A 27330-nucleotide genomic window follows, 5' to 3' on the forward strand; every position below is an offset into this window, starting at 1 on the left:
TAAAAAGACATAGGAATTTTGTATCTGTTGGACCCACTCGTGGAGATGTCATGTCTTGGAGAAATGCATGTCTCACCTTGGTTTTATAGCTTTGATGTTAAAAAACATTCAAGGTCCTCTTCTTGTACATCTACCTACCCATTGTCGCATGCTAAGATCATCACTGGATCTCATGAATGCTGTAGTTTTAAAGGATGTGAGGGAACTAGCCCTGCACTGCCACTACCAGAAGTTTTGGTTATCTGCCCTGCAGGTCCAGGTTTGAGTTCTTTGCACTCCAAAGAACCACAACCATGGTGAGCTTAGGGGATTGGGAGAAAAAGTTGTTCTCATTGTGTGCTTTTCCCACAGCAGAAACTTCCTATCAGACCGATTCCTGGTGGTGTATCTGATTACCAAAGCGTATGAGGTCTGTGTTGTGAAACTCGTTTTGTCAGGAATTTTTTCGCACAGTCCCGGAAATGCAAGACTGCAGGAGACTGTGCCCTGGGTGAACATGTCCATTCACCTGCTCAGACTGGCAGAGGGCCAGCAGCAGCCTGTAGGAGTGGCTAGACAGACCACACCAGCCACCTGGATGATAGAAGAGGAAGAAGAAGAAGAAGAAAATATTAAAGCAAAAATATTGTGGTCCTGAGTGAGCCAGAGCTAAGATTAGTGTGTGTGTGAAAAGAATCTCAAAGTCAAGCTGGAAAGCTGCTTGAAGCATGGTTGTTCTCTGTGGCTGAAGGCAGCCATGGGAGTGTCTGTATGATATGTGTGCAGATAAGGAAACATCTTGCTAGCAGGAGAGCTCGGACCCAGGGTCAGTAGAGAGTCTGTATATAGGTGTGGAGTAATAAAGTTACAAGAGAGTTCTTCTTGGACAAAAGTCTGTCCCGCTTGAATTCATTTGTCACAAACAGTGCAGAGTGAGGGACTTTTTTCTGCACACAGGGCACCAGCAGCCTTTGCAAAACAAGCCCTATCCTAAACCTTTGTGCATATATTGATATTCCTTTTTTTTTTTTTTTTTGCACATTTATTGAGACGGTGACTTTTAAAATTCTGGACAAATACAAGCCACCCGTATAATGAGTGCTTGGCACTACCCAGCTCTGTGAGATCTCCCAGAAATTTCCACTGCTTTTCAGCTGCCTGCATGGGACCAAGGAACACACTGAGTGTAACCAAACAATTGTAGGCCAGTAACTCTTTGTATTCACTCCTTGTGTGACACTCAGTCTGCAGCAAGACTGTGCTGCATACCCCATGGACTAGCACAAACAGACATGTTCCCAGAAATCAGTAGAGCAAGACAGCTCACGAAGCTGTCCACTCTTCACAATTCCAGCCACATCGATTTGGTCCAGGCTGGAGGCAAGCCTTCCCACCTCTGTGGCTCACTTACCAGCAGCTGAGAAATGCCCAGGAGCAGCTTCCTAAAATGTCTTTCAGCTGTTCAGGTTTGCATGCTGCAACCTCTCCATCTCATGGTCAATCCTACAGCAAAGCATTGTGAACAGGTGGTGAAAGTGTTAATCTTATGCTCCACGCCCGGGGCTTCACTACCATAACCATGTAGACATGCCCAGAAGAAACAAGAAACAGTTATTCACATTGAAGAAACGTGTAATTTTCCCTAAAATTTTGTTTGGACTTCAGGACCAAGATGCATGAGAGAGAGTGAGAGAGAGAGAGAGAGAGAGAGAGAGAGAGAGAGAGAGAGAGAGAGAGAGAGAGAGAGAGAGAGGGAGATTCCTGACTGGACAGATAAGGGTAGAGTTGAGCTGCACCCTGTAGACACTTAGTTTAGGCCAACTCCTACCCACAAACATTTTGAGGAGCACAGGAGAAAGAATTTTTTAGGATGCAAGACAGACCTCTCACTGCTTGGGGAAACAAGGCAATGTGTGCTCCTTCACTCTGTCCTACACAGAGGCCTTTCTATGTCTTCTGTCCATGACCCTGAGCCCTAAGTTTCCAATACCCATCAGTGTGTTCTGTCACTCCTACCTTCTTGCATTGTTTTGGGCACTGTTTCTTCCAGATTAGTAGTTTTTGTCATTATTTCTTTAGGTGCTTTTGCTGTAGTCCAGATTTGGTGGCCTCTTTCACAACTTTAAAAGCCTCTTTGACTTTCTTGTGACTTGCCAGTGTCCTGACCTCCTTCTCTGCCTGCTCCTGTCTCTGGTTTCTGACCATCTTGTTGGCACTATAGCTTCGATCCCCCACTCGCTCCCAGTACTGGAGTCAAGTCTACCTCTTGCCATGGTGAAACCTTGAAGCTGCTTGCCCTCCTTCACCTGGGCAGCTTGGGACTCCAGGCAAGCACTGCCTGCTCTTGCTGGGAGCAGAGCAGGTTTGGCTGCAGGCCTCAGCATAGCAACCAGCCATATCCTCCTTTGGCTCCATCTCATTCCAGGGACAGTGGGGGTGCAGCCAGAGCAGCTCAGGCTGGTTTCCTTTGTCAGGAGGAGTCTGGGAAAGAGACCCTACTGGCTTTGCACACATGGCCACACTGAACATGCTCCATCATCAGAGCCTCCCCACAAATGTTGAGGAGACCATTGCTGTAGGGACCTCATGGGTGATGCTGCATGAAGTGCTGGGAAGCTTCTTGTACCCAGGGACCTTAGGGCTACCAGTCTAGGATGCACTTGAGGCTGGGGCTGGAGGTGTAGCCATCACTGTGGCAACTGCCAGGCCACGGTACTTCCTTCATGCATGTCAGGAAGGCAAGCATGCCGCATGTGGTTGTAGGCACCCATGCTGTCTGAGGACTGAGCAAAGCTGATAAGCTCATGGAACAGTTGTCTAATGTGATTCATAAAGAAACAGCTGCATGTCCCCAGCAGTGGCCTGATCATCCAGGTTGTATCTCCTCATGTTCGATCAGGACAGGAAGCTTCAGGAGAGTTGCTAGTATCTAGTGGGCTCCAAAGAGGCTCCCAGTTTCCACTGCAATCGTGGGACTGTGACCTGTTTAAGGACCCCTTTGCCCCCCTCCCCCCCATATTGCATGGCAGGCATGCTCTGGAGAGTTAAGGAAAGGCTCCATGTCCTTGAGGCTTAGGAGACAATAATGGAGTGATTGACCACAACTGTTGCAAAAAAAACCAAACTCATTTCAATTCCAGAGGGAACCAGAGGATATCTTTGTTTCAGACAGACTGGTTGAATCAGATAAGCATAAAGAATAGTAATATAACTGTCTCTGACTTTAAGAAATGCAAATTTCATGCAGAACTAGTTTTGGAAGCATACTTGCTGTTAAAATAACACAACTTGTGTATGCATTAGATCTGTTTAATGCTATGACCTTATGACTCCAATCTAACTACATATATATGTAATATTTTTTTCAATTCAGCAACTATAACAGGTATTTAACTTATTTTTTTACAGTTTCTGTAGAGTCCTGCCATTCTCTTAGCACAGGACTTTTCCTGCTGTGGCTCCACCTGTGCTAAGAGCCGGAGCAGTGCGAAACCTACAAGCTCTGAGGCAAGCCTGAGGAGCAGAGAACCACACTCCACAGCAATTGTAATTTCAGATTCCATGTACATATGGCTTGCTCCACCAGGCCCAGAGGGTGAAGAGGGATGAAATATGCTCCCCACTGTGATGTCTTTTAGACAAGTTCTTAGCTTCATGGGTTCTCAGCTTGTATTTATTGTTGAGAGAAGCCAAATACACACTCTCTATGCTGGCCTGCTTGACTTAATTGCCATGGAGTCTGCAATGTGAAGTCTGTGTCCCATCTCCTCCCACTTCATATCTGTACTCTTTTACGATTCTTGCTGTAAGTTCTCAAGACCTTCAGAATCATGCCAGGCATGTATTTCTCTTACTACATCATTGTGTTAGTGCTGCAAATATCTCATTTGACATAGAACAAGTGTGTCCAACTATTGTCTTTACAAAATTATGGTCACGCTGGACCAAGATAAGGAAAAATAAAAAAGTAAGACCTGCTTTTGAAGGCCCAGGATAGAGTTCTGGGCAGTAGCATGAGTACTGAGTTTACAAGGACCCAGGCTACGGGCTGTGAAGTTTACTCTGAGTGAACTTCTCTTGGCCTACGACTCTGTTTTTCTTGTTTTAGCTCTGACAGCTAGATTTAGTGCAATTAAGTACAAAAATGTCAAAAACAATGAACAAAGGACCTTTAAAGAGAGAGTTCCAGGCTTCAGCTGGCTGCAACATACATAGTCCCTCCTGGAAGTTAGAGACAGTCAATGTTGTAACAATACACATATTCTAGAGACCAGTTATGAGATTGACAACTATATTGTGATTTCATAACATATTTGAAATGCAATAGTCTGCAAAATTTAATGTGTATTTATACTATGACTGCTGTATTACCCTATTGGATGGAAAACCCTCATAAATGCAAACAGCTTCAAATGAGTAAACTTTTTATTAAACATTGGACCCTCCATGTGTGGATAATCTAAAAAAGCCTGGTCAGAGAATCCTGGACTCTGATGGCACCCAGTCTCCAGAGGCTGTCATGGTCATAGCAGAAGGTTGTTGTCACTAAGTTTCGGTGGTAGTCATCACTGGGAGCCCCTTGAAGGCACACCCCAGGTGAGTTTCAGCAGCTCCACCTTTTGCCTGGCATGTGTCCCTACAGGTTCCCTCTGCAGGGCCAGCTTCTGGCTTGGCTTTGGTGACTCTCCATTGTCATGCAGCTTGACCTGATACAGCCTCCAGTCTGGCTCTCAGAAGCAGACATCTGCAGAGAGGGGAATGCTGTTGCAGTTTGCAACAGCTGAACAGCTGTTCAAAGCCGAACCTGTGGGATCCACAGGTTTGAAGTACGGAGCAATGTGCGAGGTGCCCATGCAGATGCACAGCACCTGGAGTTTGGCAGCAGGTTGGGTGTGGGCTGAGCAACCACAGCCCTGCTGAGAGGGGCTGCAGGCCCAGGGGACTGCAGACAGGCACCTGCCAGTACCTCCTTGATGGAACATGCAACCATGCAATGGTTTTGTACAGATGAAATTCAGTGAAGTTTTCTGTACTCAGAAATGAAGGCATTTAAGTGAATTAATTTAAGACCTGCAGAAGTACTGTGTACAGTTCTGGTGTCCCCAACATAAGGACACGGAACAGTTGGAGCAAGTCCAGAGGAGGGCCATGAAGTTGCAAAGAAGACTGGAACACCAGCCTTCTGAAGACACACTGAGAAAGCTGGGGCTGTTCAGCGTGGAGAAGGTTGTGTGGAGACCTCACAGTAACCTTCCAGTATCTGATGGGGGTCTACAGGGAGGCCAGAGAGGGACTCCATCAGGAACTGTGGTGATAGAACAAGGAGTAATGGGTACAAACTGGAAACAGGAAAAGTCAGGCCAGGTGTCGGGAAAAAATTCTGTACTGTGAGGGTGGCGAGATACTGAAACAGGTTACCCAGGGAGGTTGTGGATGCCCCAACTCTGGCACCATTCAAGGCCAAGGTTGGACAAGGCCTTGAACAACCTGGTCCAGTGGGAGGTGTCCCTGCCCATGGCAGGGGCGGCTGGGACTAGAAGACCTTTAAGGTCCCTTCCAACCCCTTAAGGTTCCGTGACTTTTTGGTTCTCTGCAGGAGAGATGCACTGAACAGTCATTCCTCAGCCTCTCCCTCAAGAAGTTGATTTTGGCTGCTGCCTTGTGACAGGACCGAGGGCTCACCGCCCCCGTGGGAAGCGGGCACGGCGACCTGCTGCGGCACGGCCGGGGCAGAAGCACCCGCACCCTCTGAGCCCTGCGCGGCCCCGGGCGGGACAGGGGTCAGCTCCCGGGAGGGCAGGGCGCGGAGCCCGCAGGCGGCCCAGGCCGGGCGGGCGGGGCAGAGGCGACGGGCGGGCCGGGCCGCCCGGGCCGCGCATGGGCGGGCGGGAGCGGGGGCCGGGCCGGCGGGGCGGCGGCGGCGGGAGCGGCTGTGCGGTCCCTCAGTGCCAGGCCCCGCGCAGGGAGGCGGCGGCGGCTCCGCCCGGCCCCGGCCCGGCCCGCGCCGGCGGCAGCGACGGGGGAAGAGGCTCTGGCTGGTGTCTGAAAGCCCCTGGGTCAGGAGGTGGTAAGGAAGCAGCGGAGCCCTGCTGGGCGTAAGTCCTCGCGGAGTGAGGGGACAGGCAGCGCGGAGGGACGGGCGCTGCCCGCCGGCGGGAGGCGGCTCCTGCTCTGGGTCTGCGTGGTGACAGAGAAAGTGTCCCGACCTCAGCGGGTTAGTGACTGCTTTGTGCCTTCGGAAGAGACCTGTGTTTGTGGTCTGCTAAAAGCGTGGCTACCAGGAGTGCGTGGGAGAGCTGTCTGCACTTCCTTTTTTTTCCGTAGCCCGGCTAATGATCCGCAGTGCGGACGCTGCCTTGCACCGGAGCCTGCTCATCTGTTCTGAGCAAACTGAAAAAAGTTTCGGTTCAGATGCTGGCAGAGATGGTTTGAGCGATGTGCGCTGACTTAGTGGTGATGAGGCGGCTCGGGCTGTGTTTCCAATGAAGTGTCCTCCTGTCCGGAGGCAGTGAGCCGCTGGGGGAATGTCATAACTGCTGAATGACATAATCCTAAAGCAGCTAACCACAAAAAGGATTTTTAAAAAGCCTCGGAAACCACTCTGAGCTATGTAGCTTTGTGTTAATTTATCGGTGTTGTCATCATTACGAGGAGTAATGGGTACAGACTTGAACGCCTTGCAAGTCCTTCTGCATTATTGCAGGGTGGGAATGAGAAGGTGTACACCTCAGGTGTAAGGTTAAGACTGGATTGAGTTTAACCTTTGTACCCTAGAATCTGCCACCTCATTCAGCTAAGGGAATTGTCCTCATGACTACTCCTCATAATATAGTTTAGGAGGATATAGTTTATGGTATGCTGTTTGCTGCTTCTGATCTAATTCAGCTCTCTATTATTGGTATGCAACTAACCTGTCTGATAATGACATGATGTCATTCCTTCATGATCCTACTCCCTTTCTTTTTTTAGTGAACTTTCTTCATTTGAATAAAATTTTGAAACTGCCTTCCCAGGTTATTGTAAGTTTTCTTCATTGTCACTCTTTTCCTGAGCAGAAAGTTAAAGTCAAGTAGTTTGGATACAAGGACTTTCAAGAGCCATGTTAACCAAATAAGAATTTGGGTCTGTTATTTAAAAGGAAGAGTAAAGGCCCTAAAAAAGGTTCTCAATGACTTTTCTGTGTCTTCTGTATGAATGTGGCTTGGAACACAACTGTAGACAGAACTGCATTGTTTGGTGTAGTTTTCAATGCTTGAGTGTTTGGTTTTTGTAAATGGTCAGAACTTTAAACCACTTACACATTGTCTCACACATGACATCCCCATGACAATGAGTGGATCCAAAGGAGATATGAACCTCCTGAGTGTTTTTCTTCCAGCAGGTGACAACCACGTCTTCTCACTCTTTGAAGCTCAATTCACCTGCTGCAAAGTCTCTAAAAGGATGAGAGAAGGATCCAAGAGCCCAGTGTAGCTTTTGCCTGTGTCCCTGTGGAGGTGTGCAAGTTCAGCGTGTGCTCCTCCTCCTGGGTGCGGTACCGCTGTGCCCGTAGCTGTGAGGGGAGGATGTGAGGGCAGGTGTGGCAGAGATTGTTCCACGGTCAGTCAGTGAAGGACGCTGGACCAGCAAGGGCAGAGGGTTTAAGGAACCATGCACGTGTGACCACAGGTATAGGCAGTGCTGTGTGTGTAGGTGCAGGTACGTGGGTGTGCCTGTGTGGAAATATGAGCGTACACACAGAGGGACACGGTCAGGTAAGCAAAGTGCTGTGTGTGCCTGAAGTAAACCTGTTCAAGGGAAAGGTGAAGAAAAGGACTCGATGCTGTCCTTCCTTGCCCGGCCCCTGAGTTGGGCTGTTGTGAAGTTGGGTGCAGGAAGGGAGCAACTGAAGTGTGTACCTGCAATGTGCTGAGGTTGAGCTTTCTCCTTCTTCTGGACTTGGTGTGTTGCCCCGGGTGATTTCCTCAGGAAGGGAAGCTGTGAGAGGAGAGGGGCTGCTTCTGCAGAGAGCAGTGCAGCCCAGCCTTTTGCAGAGTCCGGAACGGCGGCGCTGCAGCTGCAGCCGCTGCTGCCATTGAGGGAGAGCATCGATGTGCAGGTCCGTGGGCAGCAGTTTCTCACCTTGGTGTTCTGGGGAGTGGGGGACTCTGCTGTTGTGCCCTGAGCTGGAACATCTGGAGGAGAGTGAGGTGATGGCTGTGCCGGTGTTGCAGGCATTAGTTGGTGGGTGGTGAAGACGAGGGGTTTGAAGCACGTGAGTTTGATGAGTGTTGGGACTTGAGCCTGCATGCAGCACCTGCTTGGAGAGCAGGGTTGTTCCTGTGCTGTGGGAGAGCTCCATCCAGGTCCAGTCCCCTGCTGTGGGGGGCAGTTCCTGTGGCAGGAGTTGCCTGTGGCGAGTGAGGGCCTGCGAGCAGGACGCCTGTGCAGGAGCACTTTACCTGGAGCTGCTTGGCATTCCATAGCTGGATGCTCCTGGAACACCCCCAGCGTGTGCAGGCCTGTGAGCTGAGGGGGCTGGGAGGGCTTTAGGTGGCACTGGCCCCACTTTGAACCACCCTCTGCACTTCCCAGGCTTCCCAGGCAGGAGCCCTGGCTGGTGGGTTTCTGCTCCCATTTTGTGCAAGGGAGCTGCCATTTTGTCAGTGTTGCAACTCCTGCTTCCTTCTACCAGGAAGTATTCAGATATCAAAATATTTTTATACAACACATACAGTATGTAGCGAGTTAGAAATTTTTGTATGAAGGAGTATATCAGTATATATATGTACGTAGATATGTTGATGTTGTGTGTTTCTAGAGGTATATAAATTAAATAGACTGGTAAAATTATAGGCATAAGGTAGATAAAGCAGTCTTTCTAAAGAGCTAATGGAATGAATCCTTAGATGTGAATGAAATGTAATGACACAAAAGTAAAAGGCAGGTTCCTGCCTCCCACTTTGCGTGGCTGCAGAGAAAGCATTGACGTGTTGTGGGAGCACCTAAGAAGTGCCACAGAGAACTGGGACATGTCCGAGGGCTATGAACCACTGTGAGGTGGCCACCCGTCAGGCCTGGGCAAATGCCCTGTTCTGTGTCCAGAAGAGATGTGTCCCGTGAGCCAGGCTGAGAAGGCTCCATGCCAGGGCAGAGCCCAATGGGATGGTCATGCAGAGCGTATCAGTGGGGCTGGCTGTGGGCATCCCATGGCCCTACCAGAAGTGGGCAACACAGGCTGCAAAAACAGAAGGCCAGAACCAAATCCCAGTGCCAGAGGAACATGTGCCTGGGGACCTCTGTTGGGTTTTCTCTCTGAAGAGCATCAGTGGAATCAAGGCATTGTGCGCCTGTGGGTAAGAAATTGCATGGCCCGGGTGCATGTGTTTTCCGTGGTGGAGTTGACACGTGGGCATTGGTGTGGGGATGCAGGCTCAGGTGAGGGACAAGCACTCATAATGTCACCGTGGGGTATGAGTGGAGGGAGTGCTGGGTGCCAAGGGGGGGGGGGTTGGCCCTTGTCCCACTTACAGTGGAAGTTCTGGCCATGCAGGTATTAAGGTGTCATCGAATCACAGTATATTCTGAATTGGTAGGGACCCACATGAAGTCCCAGCTCCTGGCCCTGCACAGGACAGCCCAAAGAATCACATAATGTGCCTGAGGGCATTGTCCAAACAATTCTTGAACTCCAGCAGGTTTGGTGCTGTGACCACTTCCCTGGGGAGCTTGTTCCAGTGCCCAACCAGCTGCTGGATGAAAAACCTTATCTTGATAGCCAGTCTAAACCTCCTCTGACACAGCTTCAGACCCTTGGGTCCTGCCACTTGGGTCCTGTCACCAGAGAGAAGAGAAGCCTGCCCCTCTGCTTCTCCTTGTGAGGAAGTTGTAGACTGTGATGTCTCCCCTCGGTCTCCTCCAGGCTGAACAGACCAAGTGACCTCAGCTGCTCTTTGTGTACCTTCCCCCTTCATGATCTTCCTGGCCCTCCTATGGACACTCTCTAATAACTAAATATCTTTCTTACATTGTGGTGCCCAAACTGCACACAATATTCAAGGTGAGGCTGCCCCAGTGCAGAGCAGAGCGGGACAATCCCCTCCCTCGACCGGCTGGCAATGCTTTGCCTGATGCCCCCCAGGACAGGGTTGGCCCTCCTGGCTACCAGGGCACTGCTGACTCAGATTCAGCTTGCCATCAACCAGGAAGCCCAGGGCCCTTTCCACAGCACTGCTCTCCAGCATCTCGTTCCCTATACACGCAGCCAGGGTTACCGTGTCCCTCGTGCAATATCCAAGCACTTGTCTTTGGTAGGCCAGTTACTTAGCAGGCCCTGCCCCTCTTCTGGCCATGCAGTCTGTCTTGGTGGTCTGGCAGAGCCAACCCGTGCATGAGGGTTGCTGTGCTCCTTCAGTAGTGTTTTTTGACAACGTCATGTCCCGTGTGTTCCGTACCACATGATGCTTGTCTGGTACAACCAGGGCCCTACAAGTCTACCCAGAAGTATCACAGTCTCCACTGAGCTGCTGAATCCTTGCTTGTTTAGGGAGGGAGATTGAATAGTAAAAGCTGCTAGTTTTAGCCTCTGTATGTAAAAATGCTTTTTTCTTTTTTTTCTTTTAGGGGTGGTTATAGGTGAAGATGCAGGAGCCAGAACTTGTTGTGAAAGCACTGCGAGCTGTTCTTCATGCCTTTAAAAATGGTGTACGTTTGTCAGAGCTTCAGAGTGAATACAGATCTCTGACCAATGAGTTGATTCCCTTCAGGCACCTAGGATATGACACACTGGAAGGCTACTTGGAGAGTATCCCAGGAGTGGTCAGAATGGAAGAGAACAAAATGGGAGAGGTAAGAATCAGTTACAGTTCAGAAATGGCTTTTGTGTCTGCAAAGTGTTCATGGTTCATAACTTTATCTCTTTTTATCCTGTGGATTTCTGAGAAAAATACCATAGTGTGCATATGGTACTGGGAGAAGTGGAAACTGTGACACAGATACCAAGTGCCCCTTATTTTCCTGCCTGCGCATTCCAGTTGTGAAGCTGTGTATGCAAAAGATGTAAAGTTGTGGGGTGTCTTCCTGGAGATGTGTATTATGGCTGGAAAGATAGTTTATGTGGCTTTAGAGCTCTCATTCCTCTCTCAGCATTTCTGACTCTGGAAGAGGTATTGATGGTTTGTCCTGGGACCTTAAAGAAGGTTAACTTTTACGTATGTGTGTAGCTTGACCATCTCTTCTGGGTGGGGTTTAGCATCATCTTTTTCCTGCAGTGAAGCTGTTTTGAATGCTGTTGCTTATAAGCCTGACAGTGCTTGCTTTGGGCCTAGGACTTGTTTGTCACGAGTTGCAGAGTGGCAGGACTGTACAGACATGTTGAGGTGAGGAAGAACCCATGCAAGTGAGGTGCCTTGGTGCAAGAGTTGCAATTCCTCAACTTAGCAAGTGTGCAAGGGGCAAGGAGTCATCACACAGGTCGAGGAGACAGTGGAACAGAGCTTAGCAGAGAATTAGTGTGGTGGGAGAGTTGTCCCTTATTCCTTGGCCTTGCTACACTAGCCTGTGTCTCTTGGTGGCTACCACCTTGGAAGCAGCTTGCTAGGACCACAAACCTCCTTGTCCAATAGTGTGGCATTCTTGGTTTTGAGTCAGAATGCATTCTCTTGATAGTTGGTGTAGCTGCATAACATGTAAATGGTCTGTTAGAGTGGAGAGCTTGCAGCCTCTCCCTCACTTGGAGCCATGTCTGGATTCCTGAAGTCTATGTAGACTGGGGTAGAGCAGAAAGCTAGAAGATGTTTGGCACAATGTATGGCTGTCAGAGCAGATCTGGAGAGACAGGACTTAAGGCTGAGCTTCCTTGTTTGCTCAGCTGGATCGGTATGGCTTCTGAGAACTCGGAACTAAGTCTCCCTCATTACTGTGAAGAGTGTGGCAAGAGTCATCCTGGGTTTTGTACTGATATCTGGAAATGTGGCTGTTTTTAAGCAACAGGTTCCCTTGCTGCATTTTTACAACTGTCAGAATTTGCCCATTTGCAAGAGACAACCACGTTTGGGATTCTTTTTCACTTGTTCCAAGCCTGCATTGGCTGCAGCTACATCAATAGCATGATTGCAAGTACCTCAGGTCCGGGAACATTTGTGATCCTGCAATTTAATGCTTCCTCGTGGTAGTTCTGGCACATAGCCATCTGTTTCTAACTAGGGCCTTGCAGAGTGTAATCTGGTATCCTCCCGTTCCCTTGAGAGCCTTGTTTATCCTCTAATACGATGTGTGCTGAGGGCCTTGTGGACTCTTGGGTGGCACTAGAGGCAGTGACTTCTTTGCAGCAGCTGTAACAAGAGTGAAAAGTGACTTTAGGAGATGAAAAAGGAGAAAGTGACTAAACAGGGTTCTTTAAGTAGTTGAGGAGCACTGGCTTTGGTTCAGGAATGCCAGCTATGCTCTGCATGGCTGAAGCAGCTGAGAGGAATCATCCTGTGAATACCTGGGAGGCAGGAGAGGCACAAAGACTGATCCCATGGTCTGTTTGATGACCCTCCTGTTGCCACTGTCCATAGTGTCCCCATGGCAGACATTAAACAGAGTGGCAAGTGTGATTGTGCACTAGTTTTAGCTGGTAACTACTTGGGACTGCTCCTGCATGCTTTCCTGATACAGGACCTGGGCCATATGTCACTATGAGCTTTTGCTCTTTGTTCCTATCTCTCCAGAGTACTTGAGCTCCATTATAGGCTGAGACCAGATTTCAGAGTCCACACAAACCTACTGTGAGAGCAGGCAGTCAGTCAGCCTCTCTTCATGACTCTAGGAGTACTCTGATCTCCAAAATGTCTGTCAAGACCCTTGCCTCTTCCTTTAATCTCTTTGTGAACAATGGTGCAGGAAAGCAAAGGCATGCACATCGAGGGGTCTACTAGCAGCTGATGATCCTGACTGCAGCCTAGGACTTTCCTTACTGCTAGGGCAGCTGCCCAACACATACCATAAAAATTGCATTCAACAAGGAATAGTATAAAGTAGGCAATAAATAATACAAATTGATCTCAGATTGTCACGTGATACATGCTGCTTAAAGTATTTGTGTGAGGTGAATATTGGCTAGGTAACTGATGCTGAGCAGACTGCATCTATTGGGAAGGCAATGATACAAATTGTCCCTTATTTCTTTTACTACTGAACACTAATTTAACTGTCTTGGATCTAGGAAAGATGAAAGCTGACAGTTTTTATTTCGTGCAGTAGATATGTCTTCCAGTTTCCACACAAGATGAGAATTAAATTCAGCATACAGAAAACGCTGCAAGGGAACTCACATTGAAATACTGTGCACCTGTAACAGGTGATTGTATCATGTCAAGGAACCCTGATTTGCTTCACTTCATGTTCATTTACAAGAAGATTGTAGTTGCACCTTTCTGTAAGAAAACTTTGACTTCTGCTTGAATAACCAAACCCCTCCCAAAGGAGGAAATTGAAGACTGCTTTTCTGTGCTCATCCACCCCATCTCTTTTTACATCTGAATTCATCCTAACTCAAACCATCATTTTTGCTAAACTTAAAATCACTGTGATGTGAAAACAAGGGAAGAAAATGTTGAAAATGACTTACAACATTAGCAACAGGAAAAACCTGAAATGTACCTGAAATTAGATGTGAAAATATGCATTTATGAAACTATGATAAACTCTATGAACAAAAAACCTTTTATATTGAGACTTTGAGAGCAAGGTTCAAGGTGATCCATCCCACATTCATCCACTCCTGTGAGCTAGGAGGATGAGGAAAGCTCTCATACCCTTCTCTGGAAATGGGTGGATCTGGGCACCTCTCTGAAGTGCTGGTACATGACTATCCACAGCCTGGGACACAACCAGGAGAAACTGGAAGCCTGCATGCTGTTCAGGGCTGTGATCTCATTGAGGGTCATGGAGAGGTGTTGCAACAACACACACAGCTGACATGCTGCTGTGGATTGACACAGGTTGCTGAGGAATGATGGGCTGCAGTGGCAAGTAGAAGGGGTTTCTGTGAGCCCCTCCAAGTAAGGGAGCAGTGGGGATGCTGGGAGCTCTCCCTTGGGACGGATAATGAGACAGCAAGAGCTTATGAGTACTGGAGAGAACAGTGTATGGGCAATGTGGTGGCTGTCTGTTACAAATGCCCTAATTGGGAAGAAGTGGTAGATAAAGCAGATGATGCCTTTTTCTGACACCTGGAAAAAGCCTTGCGTTTGCAGGTCCTGATCCTCACGGAGGACTTGAGCCACTGCCGTACCTGCTGTAGGGACAAGACATCCAGGCATAAGCAATCCAGGATGTTTCTGGGGTGTGCTGATGTCAACATCGTGACACAAGTGGTGAATCAGTGAGGAGAGATGCTCTGCTGGACACAGTTCTTAGAAACAAGGAACAGCTGTTTGCAGATGTAAAGGCTGGGAACAGTCCTGTCTGCAGTGGCAAGATGACATTTGTAAGCCTGAAATGAGGGAAACAGAGCAAAAAGCAGGATCAAAAATGCAGGACTTTGGGAGAGCAGATTTTAGCCTGTTCAGGAATCTGCTTGGAAGACTCCTATGGAATACAATCCTGGGGAGAAGAGTGATCCAGGAGAGGTGGTAGACTTTCAAGGATTGCCTCCTCCAATTTCAAGAATGGTCTGTTCCAACAGCTGAGGGGAAAAAAGCAAAGGAGCCAGGAGCACTGACAAAACTGAACCATAAAAAGGAAGCATGCGTGAGGTGGGAGCAGGTAAAAGCATGCTGGGAGGAATATACAGATACTGCCAAACAAATGTGCATGGGCCTAAGAAAGACTGCATTTATTACTGACCATTTCAAGAACTTGAAGACCAAGACAGAGTGCTCCCAAAGCACTGACAGTTCTGAGAGCATGCTTCTGAAAAAAGTCCTTAAAATAGCTGGTTAAGTGTATAGGTAACAGGAGAAAATACAGGCACAACTGAAAATCTAGAAGAAAGAAGGTACAGCAAATGAAGAACTTCAACCCTTTGCTGTCTTTCACTTCACTAAAGCTTTATCAAGTCCATGCTCAAGCTGTCGAGCACAGGTTGTTGCACAGACATCTCTGAAAGGGTGAAGAGTGAAGGATTTCAGGTTCACCTTTCAGAAAGATGAGTTATGACTAAGGAACAGTCAGCTCTATGACAAAGTCTTTCTCTTAAGCAAGGTTGCAGGAGGGACACGTGGTGAAGAGGGAGCTCTTGACTTGAGTCTACCATTAAAGGCACGTGCACAAGTGGCAGAAGCAGAATTGAGTGAAGTGGAAAGGATATAGAGGCACTGTGGAAATATGCAGGAATGGGCTGAGAAGAGTGGGAAAGAGCAGGGCAAGGAAGTCATAGTCTTCTTGGGAAAGGATTAGGATAGGGAATATTTGAACAACGTGAACGTGCACAAGTCCATGGGTTTGTTGTGGTGCATCCGTGGGTGACAGTTATCTTCAAGGATAGCTTGTAGGAAGTTTCTGAGGATTGAAAGGAATTTACCAGGAAGTGTGGGAAGAAGGAACTGCAGGCTGATCAGCCTGACCTTGAACTGTGGGAAAGTTACTGAGCTGCTAATCTGGAAAGTTGTTCCAGGCATTTGAAAGAAAAGAAGGCAAGTCAGTGTCGATCTATGAATTGAAAATCATATATGACCAAATTAGTACCCTTCCAAAATGAGAGTACTTGCTGAATAGATGAGAGGAGAGCACTGGATGTGGTTTATCTGAATTTTAGTAAGGCTTTTAATAGTCTCTCCTATAAAAGTGGCACAAACCCCATTGGGAGACTAGTTACCAATGGAACAGCAAGAACCCTATGAAGTTCAGTAGAGGGAAATACCAAGTCCTGCACCTGGGGAAGAACAGCCCCATGTTCCTGTATAGTTTTGGGGCTGGCCAGCTGAAAAGTAGCTTGGCAGAGGAATTCCTGGGAGTTCTGATGGACACAAAGTTCACAGTGAGCAGCAATGTGCCATTGCAGCAAAGGACATAACAGCATGCTGGGATTCATTAGGGAGAATGTTACCAGCACTCTGCTGAAGGTGCTTGTTCAAGTTGCAAGCTTCCCGAAACAAAGAGAGATATGGACACAGTGAAGGAAGTTCAGTAAATGGCTGTGAAGATTGTGAAGGGACTGGAACAGCTTTGATGCAGGGCTCAGAGAGCTGTGACTGTTTGTGCTGGAGAAGAGAAAACTCGAGGGAATCTTATCCATATGTACTAATGTCTGTTGGAGGGAGTAAAAAAAACATGGAGTCAGACTCAATCTCCAGTTCTCAGTGGTATTCAGTGAACAGACAAGAGACAACGGAAGTGGAGTAAAATACAAGTAATTCCTTTTAAACATTAAACCACCCACTTTTTTACAGTGAGACTGGCTAAACAGTGGAAGAAGTTGTCCAGAGTGGTTGAGAGTTCTCTGTCCTTGGAGATATTCCACCACCTGACTGAGTAACTAGGTCTAGTTGATGCTGCTCTCAGAAGAGATGCTGTATGACATGGACTACAGAGATGTAGTCCTCAATTTCTCTGTGATTCCTGGCATTTAATCACTGCAGTGGTGTGGATGGTGGATTGCTGTTTGTAGGGTGTTGACTGCACAATGCGTCTGATTTCTGAGCAGGAGCCCCTGGATAGGAGAGCCCTCCCTCAGAAGGAGAGGCCCTCCCTGCAGTGGCTCTGTGTTGAGCCAGCCCAGCACACACGGTGGGTGTGCAGTGGAGGAAGAAGATGAGGGGAAGGATGAGCTGGAGTGTGGTGGTGGAGGCCAAGAGTGTTGCCTGGTTCCTAATGTTGTCGTCCCTTGCCCATATTTTTCTGGGCTGTTTGGGTCTCCCTGGGAGACTGAGAGAGCCCTTGAAGAAGCTGTTGCTGTTTAGCAATCTCTTGGGATTTTTTTGCCTTGGCACTCAGTTCTTCTGCTTTGGTTGCCCTGCCTTGCTTGTGAGAAAAGGTCCTTTCTAGAGCTGCCGTTGGCTAAACTTCAGAGGTGCTGGCCAAGTCCCTGAGTTTCTCCTGCCCTTCTCCTGTGTTGAGTTGTCAGCTCTGGTGTTTGTTGGGGGCATAGTTAGGAAGGTAGCAGTGCTGGCCCCATGAGGGACCTTTTCTCAGCTTCTGTCACCACCACAGACTGTGGCTGAGAACACAGACTTCAGTTTTTAGCTTTTGGGGTGACTGCTTGTGTCCTTGTGGAGCCCTGGAGGAGTTCTCATCCTGCCTTTGCAGCAGTTGAGTGGCCAAAACCTTTGGGCTTGCATCTTCTTTGTGAGGCAAAGTGCACATGAGACATGTGGTTTGGGGGCTTGCCAAAGCCAGGTTCTGTATCCATTTAAGTAATGGTGTGTGGCAGGGGGATGCTGAGGCAAAAGGCCATTAAGTTGGGAGGGAGATAGCCGTGGGCTTGTCCAAGGCTGGGCTGTTTTTGGGGGCCAGCTCCGTGCCTGTGAGGCGATCTGTGCAGACAGGATAGTTGTGCTGTTTCTGGGGTAAACAGGACAAAGACAGCCCAGCTCTGCAGGGTCAGAGTGGTGCCAGAGCCTCTAGTGAGCCTTGGCAAGAGGAGTGTGAGCAGGCTGGAAGCCCGTGGCTTCCCAATGTTGTAAAGCAAGATTGTGGGCCTGTGGTATGGGAGTGAGAAACCAGGCTGTTTCTTGGAGGGGCTCAGACTAATCTGGGAAGGTGATGGAGAGGCTCTGGCTGTCTGCTTTGCTGCTCTCTAAGGTTCACTGCAAAAAGAGAGGGAGGTTTTCAAGATCAGTGTCTGCCAAAGCCTTTCCTGAACTGCCTGCAGACCTGCATGACCCAGCAGGTACAGGCTTGGAAATGGATGCAAGTCATTATGAGGGCTGCGGATGAGCTTGGGCCTCACTGACTGCTTTTCCCTGTCCCCTTTGTGCTCCAACAAGGTCGTCTGCCATGCTGTGAGTTGCAGTGAAACTGTGCGAGTTGCTCAACTGGTGGCCCGACAGAGGAGTTCCAAAAAGAAAACGGTCCGGCAGGTGAACTGTCAGATGAGGCTGAAGAACACATCTCCAGTCAGTTTATCAGGTAAGCCATGGGCCTGCCTTTATGAAAGAACTGTGCAGCTGCTGCAGCAAAAGTCTTCGCCAGGAGGGTGCATCACTAATGGCCATGAGCTGCATGGTCCTGGTGGAGAGTTCCTGGGAGGACGGAGTGCTGTTGACAAGGGTGCTTATGCTTGAAAGCCATGATCAGAGAGGAAGCCCTTCTCAAGCGTGTATGTGAGATGCAAATGATCTTGAAAAAAAAAGTTCTTAGAGGACTCTTGGCTTCGCTTTCATGTGTCCCTGCTTCTGTGAGAGGTGTGGTTGAGATGTGAGCAAGAAATGTGGCAACGAGCCTGCTCATTTTCTGAGGCCGGCTTTGGCCCATTATGGAGTGGCAGGGGTGAGCCATGCCCTGACAGTGAGAAGGAGTCTCTCTGCAGCATCATCTGTGGCTGTTTTCAGCAGCTCCTTTTGCTGATGCCAGTGCACTAGTGCCACAAAAGTTCTGATGCCCATTGCCTGCTCTTTTTACCTCTTACCTTTTGTGTAAGCTGTAGCAGTGTTTTCCCAAAGGTTGTGGGTCAGGTTTCCCTCACTGCTGTGCTGTTGTGGGAGTGGGCCCAGGATCGGGCCCAGGATCAGGCCCAGGCAAGACCCATCTGCTTGCAAGTTGGCAGGTTGGAGCAACAGTGGGTCTTTGTTTGTATTCTCCTCTTGTCTGTAAGGAAGGATTTGCTGCTTCTTGCTCTCCTGCAACCATGCCAATAGTTCCCTCTGGTTGGGAAGCTGAACTGGTGACTCATACCCCAGTTAAACAACAGTAATTATAAAGGCACACTGGTTTACTGTCTTGCACAGCAATACCCCTCAGAAGTGTTTCAACCCTCCAGAATTGATGTGGCACAGCCAGCACATAAACCGCAAGGTGACCAAGAGCTTGTTTATCCCAGTGTTGCCTGAAAACCAGCGTAGTGTGTTTCCCTGTGGGTGTTGTACTTGGTCACCTGTGATTTGTGGTGGGAGTTTGGGTGCCTGCAGGCCAGAGTAGAAAAGAAGAAACCCTTTGGACAGCAGTGCAGGAGGTGCCCAGGGAGGTGGAAATAGACTGGTTGGGTGGAGGAGAGTGCTGCTCATGGCTCCATCTGCAAACTCTTTAGGAAAGCCCAAAGGAACTTTGCGACAGCCCCGGTCTTTGAGTGTGCCAGAAGAAGGCAGCAAGAAGCCTGTTTCTCGCCTGCCCCGAGGCAGAGAAGTGGCGTCTGGAGCTGTGAAACCTGTTGTGGACAGTGCCCGGTCTGCCTTGCCTTCAACTGCTGGGAGTGGATCACCTAAAGAAATCCCCATGCAGAGGCATGTCACTGTGGTAAACAGGTCAGTGTGTGCATGTGTGTGTGTGAGCAAGGTGAAAGGAAGTGGGGGGGACCCTTGGATGCCGCTGTGCCAGCAGTGTGTTTTGGGATCCAGTGGGAATCCGGGCTGCCACACTTGGAGATGCTGAAGTTTGAACGTGGTTTGGTGTCCCAGGAAGGAGACGGATGACCCTTTGCCTTTCTGGATGCTGCCATAGCTGCCCAGTGCTCTTGGCCTGCTCCATCTTCTGGGGAGAAAGCTGGCCAAAGATGTCCCAACAAGGGAGTGGGGGGCTGTCACAGCCTGCCAGGCTCAGGAGGGAGCTGTTGTGGCCAGTGTGACAGAAGGCAGGAGGAGGTTTGTGTGCAGGGGACAGGCACTGGTGCATGCTCCGGGTGATGGTTGTGTTCAGGTGGCTGGTGTTTGCCTCTTGCCTGAGCTCTGTGTTGCAGCAGGAGTGTTTGTGGCCCTTGTCAGTGTGCTGGGAGCCAGGAGCCGCCTGAGTGTGTTTGGGTGAAGTGAGCTGAGGGCTGGAGCTGCAGTTTTGCTGGGTTAGCAGTACATAGTGGTTTTCAGGCGGGTTTGAGCCTCCCTAATCCAGGTGGCTTAGGCAGCTGCTGCCCCATCATTTCTCTTTCTGTGTTGTTTTCGGCTGCTGTGGGCCATCAGCTGATGGTGGGGAGAAAGTGTTTGCTGTTCCCTCATTGTGGCTGTGCTAAGTCCGCTGGAGCTGTGATTGTGGTGGTAATCCTTTGCAGGTCAGCGGGCTGGGTTAGAAGCCAGACTTGCACTGAATGGAAAAGGCAGTGGTGTGCTGCTTCCATGGTGGCATAGTATGAAGTGGCACGGAGCAGCGCGACAGCTTAATCCTGCCGTGGTGCCTGCTGTTTCTGGAAGAGCCACAGAAAGCAGGCACGTCCTGTCCCAGTCACCTGCATGAGTCCTGTGTGTGTCAGATGTCTGTTGTGCAGAGAAGAGAAGGGCCAAGCCATCCTGCTGTGATCCAGAAATGTGAGAGCAAGTGTGCACAGGCCTTCCCTTTTCCATGTGTGCATATGAGTTCCAGTTTTTTAAGTGGCACTTCCCTAAAAGGCAGAGGTCCTTTGTCCCAGACAGGCAGAGCAAAAACAGCACTTACAATTCTCTCCAAGTTAGTTACTGGAAGGCCAGGTACTTGAAGATTCATAATGTGTGAAATAAAATTAAGTAGATGTCAGTCCTATTCCGGGTGTTCTAATGGAGTGTGCTACATCTTGTGTTGTTATTTTGCTCATCGCTCTGCTCCCATGTACTGCTTTCACGTAGGTGTTCTGCTTTTGTTTCTGGTGTCTGTTCCTGTCCAGCTGTGAAGGAGAAGCTACAAAGTGAAGTCTGCTTTGGCCCAGGTAGTTTTGGAGGAGAAGATATCTTGTGCTGTAGCAAATGGTTCAAATGCTGTCCTGTTAGCTTGTTAGTTTCACATACTGAAGGGAGAGTTCAGAAAGAAGAGGATCATACTCTGTTTGAATGCAAGGTTGTGTAGTGGCCATGTGACTGGATTAATTTGTTTCAACTTGGCCAGTTTGAAGCAGGACTGGCAAGATCCATGGCCAGTGTCCTTGCTGCTGTGGACGTTTTGTAACTCCTGAGCTACTGCAGTTGCTTGGGAGTTGCAGGAGGGAAGGCTTCTTTGTGCCAGCAAGTCCTGAGCTCAAAACAGTGTGCAAATGGGTGGAACTGTGAGCAGCATCCTCAGAAGTCCTGAGCTCACAGCAGCCTCAGGTAGCTGGCACAGACTCGAGGGCACTGTTCCAGCAGTGGTGTCAGCACTTGCCTGTGAGAGTGGCTGAGCATTCACAGCACAAGTTGACTGAGACAAGTCCTGAAGATGACAGACTGTGGCTGCCCCATTTCCCAGTTTGGGGTGAACCACTGGCTATCTGTGGTTTTTGGTTTTCTGTTACCCACCCTGCCCCTCCATTTACCCAGTTGTAGCAAATCCGTACTCTTATGGTTGCACTGAAGGGTCTTTGTTTTCTCCTTTTCTGTTGAACATTGGTCCTGCTGTGGTAGATTTGTGTTACTTGCCTTGACAGGATGTCCTGCCAGTGACAGACTTTGCCTGTTATCATGTAATGAAGCCCCACCATGAGGATGAAAATGGCAATTCCCTTTGTGACTGCCAAAGTCTATGTCCCACCTCTGTAGCACTCAGTGATATTTTTCTCAGAGATTTTCATGACTGCTGCATCTGTGACTATGTAGATTGGGTGGTAGGGGAACGAGATGTTTGTCCTCCCCATTCTGTCACACTCACATGACAACAGGTAGTTGCTGAAGGTAGCTGCAGTTGTACCAGGTTGTTTCCTGCTACCCTTCCAGGCCTTCTTGCAGATGCTGCTGCAGATCTGAGAGGCTGTCTTTATAGCATCAATGACTTGAGTAAGTTCATGTCATGACTGTGGACCTGCAAATCCCCAGAAACCGGGAGAGACCTTGCTGGTAAGGTTAACTGCAGAGATCCTTGAGGGTGGAAAGCAGCCGCATGGATGAGAACAGGCTGAGGTGCTTGTTGACCTCCTCACTGGAAGCAGCAGAAACCATTCACTGCTGGCCACTGCCTGGCCCTGCTGCTGAGATAGCACTGTCCGAGGACCAAAGAGCAGATTGGGATGGCACAGGCCTTACCAAGGTTAGGCAGTTGGAAGGGAAGGGCATGGCTTCCCTTCACTGTGAGATGGTGATGTCTGAGAGTGAGATGTAGCTGGCTGCTCAGCTACAGCTGCAGGTGGGTGACTTGGCAGGGCTGCATGGCTGGTCAGGCATTTGTGAGGGGCCAGGCTTCTGGTGTGGCTAGGAGACCCTCTTGCTGGGAGCAGGTTTCTAGCAGCTGAGGAACATGAGGCCTTGCAGGCAGCTCAGTTGTCCACACCTGCATGCTGGAGAGAAGTGTGTTGGCCCTGCCGCTGTCTGGCTGTGTTCCATCTCATTGCTGGGGTCATAAGGCCATCATGATCTGTGTGAGCAAGAAGCACATCACAGGATCCTTGTCTAATTGCAGGGCTTGAAACTGATGGTGACTGGGCTCAAAGCTGATGTTAGCACCACTTCATTCCATGGGAATTTGTTGAACCATAGCAGAAAGCACAGGAAGACACCACATGAAGTTTCTTAATACTGAGAGGATCCCAAATCCAATTAGCTTTCACAAGATACATAAGGGAATCATCAGTCTGTTCCAAGTTCCTTTCCAAGGTGTCCAGATGGCATGGCTTGAGAGGGGAACATCTGCCTTTTTCCTCACTGAAACCTTGCTGCAGTTCCTGCTGGCCTAGCCTGCACTTACATCATTCATGTCACCTCACGTGTGGCTTACGGTGATACAAGTGATGTGTGCCACTGAGGACTAGAACTCAGCTATGGATTCCTGTTGGGAGATGGCTAGCAGGACAGTCTCCATTAGCTCTATGTAGCTAGTTCATGGAATTGTTTTGCTTTCTGACTAGCAATGGCAGTAGTCTCTTCTGAGTCTACTTCCATTAAGAGGACTTCTTTTAGCTTGGGTGTCTATCCAGCTTGGAGTTGTCCTTACTGGTACATATACGTACAGAGAAATGAGATCCTGGATTTCTTGTAGGGTCTGCATAGCCAGTCACAGCACACCTTCTAAGAAGAGACTGCTGCTGCTTTGTGTGGGCATCTGAGCTGTGCCCAGAAAGTCAAGGGTTTTCCTGTGATGCAGGTGGAATGTTGGAAGAGTCTTTTCAGATACCCAACAAGTGCAAGTTGTGAATGTGTGTTTTGATTTTGTGTGGGTGGCTTTGCTGTTGCACTTTTTGAGTTTCACATATGTGCTGTTGTCTAGCACTTCTGGGCATGACTCCTGTTTTATTAATTGCTGTGCTGGGCAGTAGCTGTCTTCACTGCTAATGCTGTGAGACATGATTCAGAACAGAAGTATTATTTTTCGTACAAATGACACCACATAGCTGATGAGGGAGCAGTGGTTTCATCTCATGGGGACACCAAAAAAGCAAGGGAGACAAATGCATGTTAAATTTTTTAAGATGTTGCTTAGAACATATGTGAATGTGGGAGGCCTCTTTCTGATTCATGGATCTGCTCTGGTGAAAAGTCAGTTTGGTGGCATATAGAGCTCCTTGATCTCGGCTCCCCATGGCTGCTAGTCTCAACATCATACTTGAACAGCTGTCCTACCTTTTGAGAGTCCAGGTGAAGCTGGTGTTTCTGCAGCTGGTGAAGTTTTTGTTTTGCTTCATTGTTGTCCCTGAACTCCACAGTTCAGGCCAGTGTTCTTACTGGCCCCTGGGCAGAGGTCATCTGCAAAGCCTGCCAAGTGCATTTGCAAGGTCTGCTCTGGTCTGGAGATGCCTGGTTCACAGCAACCTGCTGTGTTTTGGTGGAGAGCTGTTTTGTTGCCACCCTGATTTCTCCACCACAGTTTTTCCTTGCATGTGTGACTTTGGGAAGTGCTTGGTCCTAGTCTTCAAACTTTTTTCTCTTTTGCTTGCAGTGTATGTAATTATTTCACAGGTGATTGTTTTCACTTCTTAGTGAGCTACACACAACTGTGATCTCTTCAGTGTCAGGAGCTCATCTAGGTGTCTATGCTCCCAGTAAAAGCTGCTGCTCTCTGAGGCACCTCAGAAGGTCCTGCAAGCATGACATTTTTGTACTTTCAGTGGGAGATATCATCAGAGAGGAATCTGTTAAATGAGGTAGCAACAGCATCCAGAAAAAGACCTTAACTGCCGTGTGTTTCTCTGACTTCTGAAGCCAAATACTCTCAGGAAGCACATGGCTACCAAGCAGATTAACATAATCATGTTCAAGAGCAAGACTGAGATGCCATCCAGATAAATGACCAAATAGTGAGACTAAATGTATCGAGTGTAAGACTGTCAGCTGTTACTAGGTCTAAGTGCTTTTCTTTTGCTAATGTCTCTTTACTGTGTGTTTTGATTCTCACAATAATAAGGAAAATAAGAAAAAAACTAGAAACCACTTCTTGATATGTACTGTTACTGCTCATCAGGTTGTCTTCCAAGCAAGGACATTGTGAGTAATGATCTTGTGCAGAAGGCCTTCTAGAAGTGTGTGGAATTTGTTTTATGTATAGGTCTTATAAACAAATGGAATATTTAGAGATAAGAGAATGATTTTAAGCCATTTTCTTTGCAATTTTAGGTCTGAGAAGAGACTGACAGTCCCACCACGGTTTCAGAAAGAGTTGCAAGTTCACCTGTCCAGAAGCTCTTCCACAGAATCAAATGGTATACCCATTAAGAAAATTTTTGTTGACTGCTCATATTAGACTGGATGTCATCTTAAGAAAAATCCATCTTAGTACTTGTTTTGAATGAAATAGGTTTGGGTGAGAAACCAAGTCCTATGAGTGAACCTTCTCACTCTCATTTCATTGTGCTGAGGAAATGTGTGTGTTCGCTTGTCTGCCTCTCAGTCTTTTATGAAAAACATTGGGTAGTAAGTGTCAAAGCCAATCACAAAGCTAGTGTGAGTAGCTTGGAAACAGGAGGAGTAAACTTAACTTCACTGCCAGGTTAGGGCTCTGGTAGAAGAGTGAAATCCTGGGTTTCAGAAGTAAGCAGCACACTAATGTATCTGTCCAGAAAATACCATCCTGCCTACCTGATTCACAACAGTTCTGCAGTTAGTGAGCTTGCCAAATGATGGTTGTTTTCTTTGAGACCTGTGAGGCTGATTTGTGAAGCTTCAGGAGTGGTAGCAAATATACTCCTTCAAAGGAAAGAAAGGAGCAGAGATGAGGGAGAAGGCAAGCTAGTGATGTGAACCTCCCCCAGAAATAATGACTGTCTTACTCCTGCACACAGTGTATGAAACTGTCCAGAGCACGTGGACAGTTGTTGTCTCTTTTGCTGCTTTGTTGGAGGGCTTCCTTGGATGCAGTAGCACAGAAAGGCTGTGTGCTGGATGGAGACTTTTCGTCAGGACATATCTTGGAATGAAAGGGAAATGATTGGTCTGAGTTGTGCGCCTGTCTGAATATAGAAGAACATTCTTAGTTGTTTTGCTGTGTCTTTGTTGTGTGTGTATTCATAAAGAAATTATCTTGTGCCCCCCTTGGGATACTGCCTTAGTGCAGCTTCTCAGCTGCAGTGGGGCTGAGGGTTCTACATCCTCTTCCAGAATTTCTTCAGAAGTAAAATTTAGCAGCATCTTATGAAAATAACTATGGTGATTGAAAATGCAGCTTTAGGTCAGTTACTAAATGTCTGAGGTTTCCATAGCTCTTTCTAATAGAAAGTCACTGAACTAGCCGTGCTGGGCAGGAGAGGCACATTTTAGAGCTGATGTTACAGTGGCAGCTCAGGTGTTTAATTTTTAAGTAAGGAGGTAATCATCTGTATTTCTCTCTGTTGGTAAGGCTGTGTGTACTTCAAGGCTGTATTTTTTTAACAGATAACTTAAATACATCCACTGCAGAGACACATACTGTTTCCTCTGGCTCTTCTGCTGCTGATGTCAATGAACTTCAGAGTCGCATTAAGGAGCTTCTGAGCAAGTACAGCAGTGGTGTCAAGGTGTCAAAGATGCCACAGATCTATCGGGAAATGTTCTGGGAGGATCTTAGCACAGAAGTGCTCCATCAGCTTGAGAACTGGCCTCATGTGTGCACAGTAAGTATTGAATGTCATTTTTATGGAAGATGCCAATACCCTACAGATTTCTGAGTGTTCATTTTCCAGATGTTATTTTATCTATGCCTACATGTCATTTCATGATCATTTCATGTGACAAAAAAACAAAACAAAATCCTCCCACCCCCCAAATTGTAACAATGCCTTTGAAACCCAGAAGGTCATTGTTGAGTGGACTAGCATTGTTATGGAGAAGGAGGTCAGCCTCTGTGTTGTCCTGGAGCAAATAAGTGCCTGGGGTTGCTGAGTTGCCACCTTTAACTGACTCCAATAGTGACAACTCAAACAGCTGATGACACGTGCTCTTCCTGCCCTGCTTTTTGTTGTTGGGTTTTGTTTTTTCCCTGTTGCTTTCTATACTTCTCCTCGTTGGTGGGTTTATCTCCTCTTAAACCTATAAGCTACCAGCAGATCCTGTGTGAACCATCTGAGGTCTATCCATATTTTTCTGTAGACTTTTCCGTACGTCTTTCTCACATCCTAAGCCAAGGTTATGGAATTTTGCTGTGTAAGTTAGGCTTGTGATACAATAATAGATGAAATTCAAGTGTGATAGTGTTGGGGGGAGAGACTACAGCTCAGCCCCTTCCTGCTCTGCTCCTGATATCTGTTATCTCTTAATCACCAAGGGTGTCTTTGTCCTTCATATTAGGGACTGATATCAGGATGAGTATCCACTTCCAGATCTGCTGTGTGAGTTGCCATCACCACTGGGTTGAGGGTCTTCAACAGCTGGACTTTTATCTCTCCTTCTACATTTATGGTGCTCTGCAGCTTTGCATCAAATCTTTGTTTAGCTTTACTTTAACAGGCCAGTCATATCAGTGAACACTTTCAACTTCTTCAGTATCTATTGAACTGTGGCACCAGATGAGTACTGAAGTAATGAGAATACTTATCTGCTTGAAGTGACTTTTCATGTATGTCCTGCTAAGTATTTTCTCATGTAATAACTTCAAATGCTAAAAAAAAGAAAGGTTTAACTGAGATTAAATAGTTGCTCTTCAGGAATAACACCATTTGCATGCATATGTGCTATTCTCACAGATATGTAAAATGCGTTCGTGACAGTTTATTACAAACACCAGTAACATATGAAATCAGCAGCATTTGTTTTGATGGTTGATGATTGGTTCCTGTATAATCCATGGAGCAAGCTCTTACATCTTGAGTTGCTTAATTCATGAAGCAAATTTTTGTCTTTTTTTTGTAGCTAATGTTTCAGTCAGTCCTTTTCATCCAGGATCTTCGCTCTGTGTTCGTTATCCATTTGCTTGTTGTCTATTGGGTCTATCTCTTCTCCCTAGCAAGCAAATAAAGTCATTTTA

General features: G+C 47.8%; 1 protein-coding gene across 7 annotated transcripts in view; it reads left to right on the forward strand.

Annotated features, from left to right (window-relative positions):
• The first annotated feature begins 5949 nt into the window (after window positions 1–5949).
• Window positions 5950–27330, forward strand: part of TDRD7 (tudor domain containing 7) — a 47397-nt gene continuing 26016 nt past the window's right edge. The window contains exons 1-6 of one of the 7 annotated variants that reach the window (XM_051809098.1): window positions 5950–6046; window positions 10582–10806; window positions 17871–18012; window positions 19130–19343; window positions 24510–24595; window positions 25764–25981. In XM_051809098.1, the coding sequence (XP_051665058.1) occupies window positions 10600–10806; window positions 17871–18012; window positions 19130–19343; window positions 24510–24595; window positions 25764–25981 (867 nt within the window). In that variant the 5' untranslated portion in view covers window positions 5950–6046; window positions 10582–10599. The other 6 variants (XM_051809096.1, XM_051809099.1, XM_051809095.1 and 3 more) reach the window with 6 other exon arrangements.

The sequence above is a fragment of the Manacus candei genome, unplaced genomic scaffold, assembly GCF_025592945.1.
Source record: "Manacus candei isolate 608988 ecotype Guabito, Panama unplaced genomic scaffold, ASM2559294v1 h1tg000074l, whole genome shotgun sequence".
In the NCBI taxonomy this organism is placed as follows: Eukaryota; Metazoa; Chordata; class Aves; order Passeriformes; family Pipridae; genus Manacus; species Manacus candei.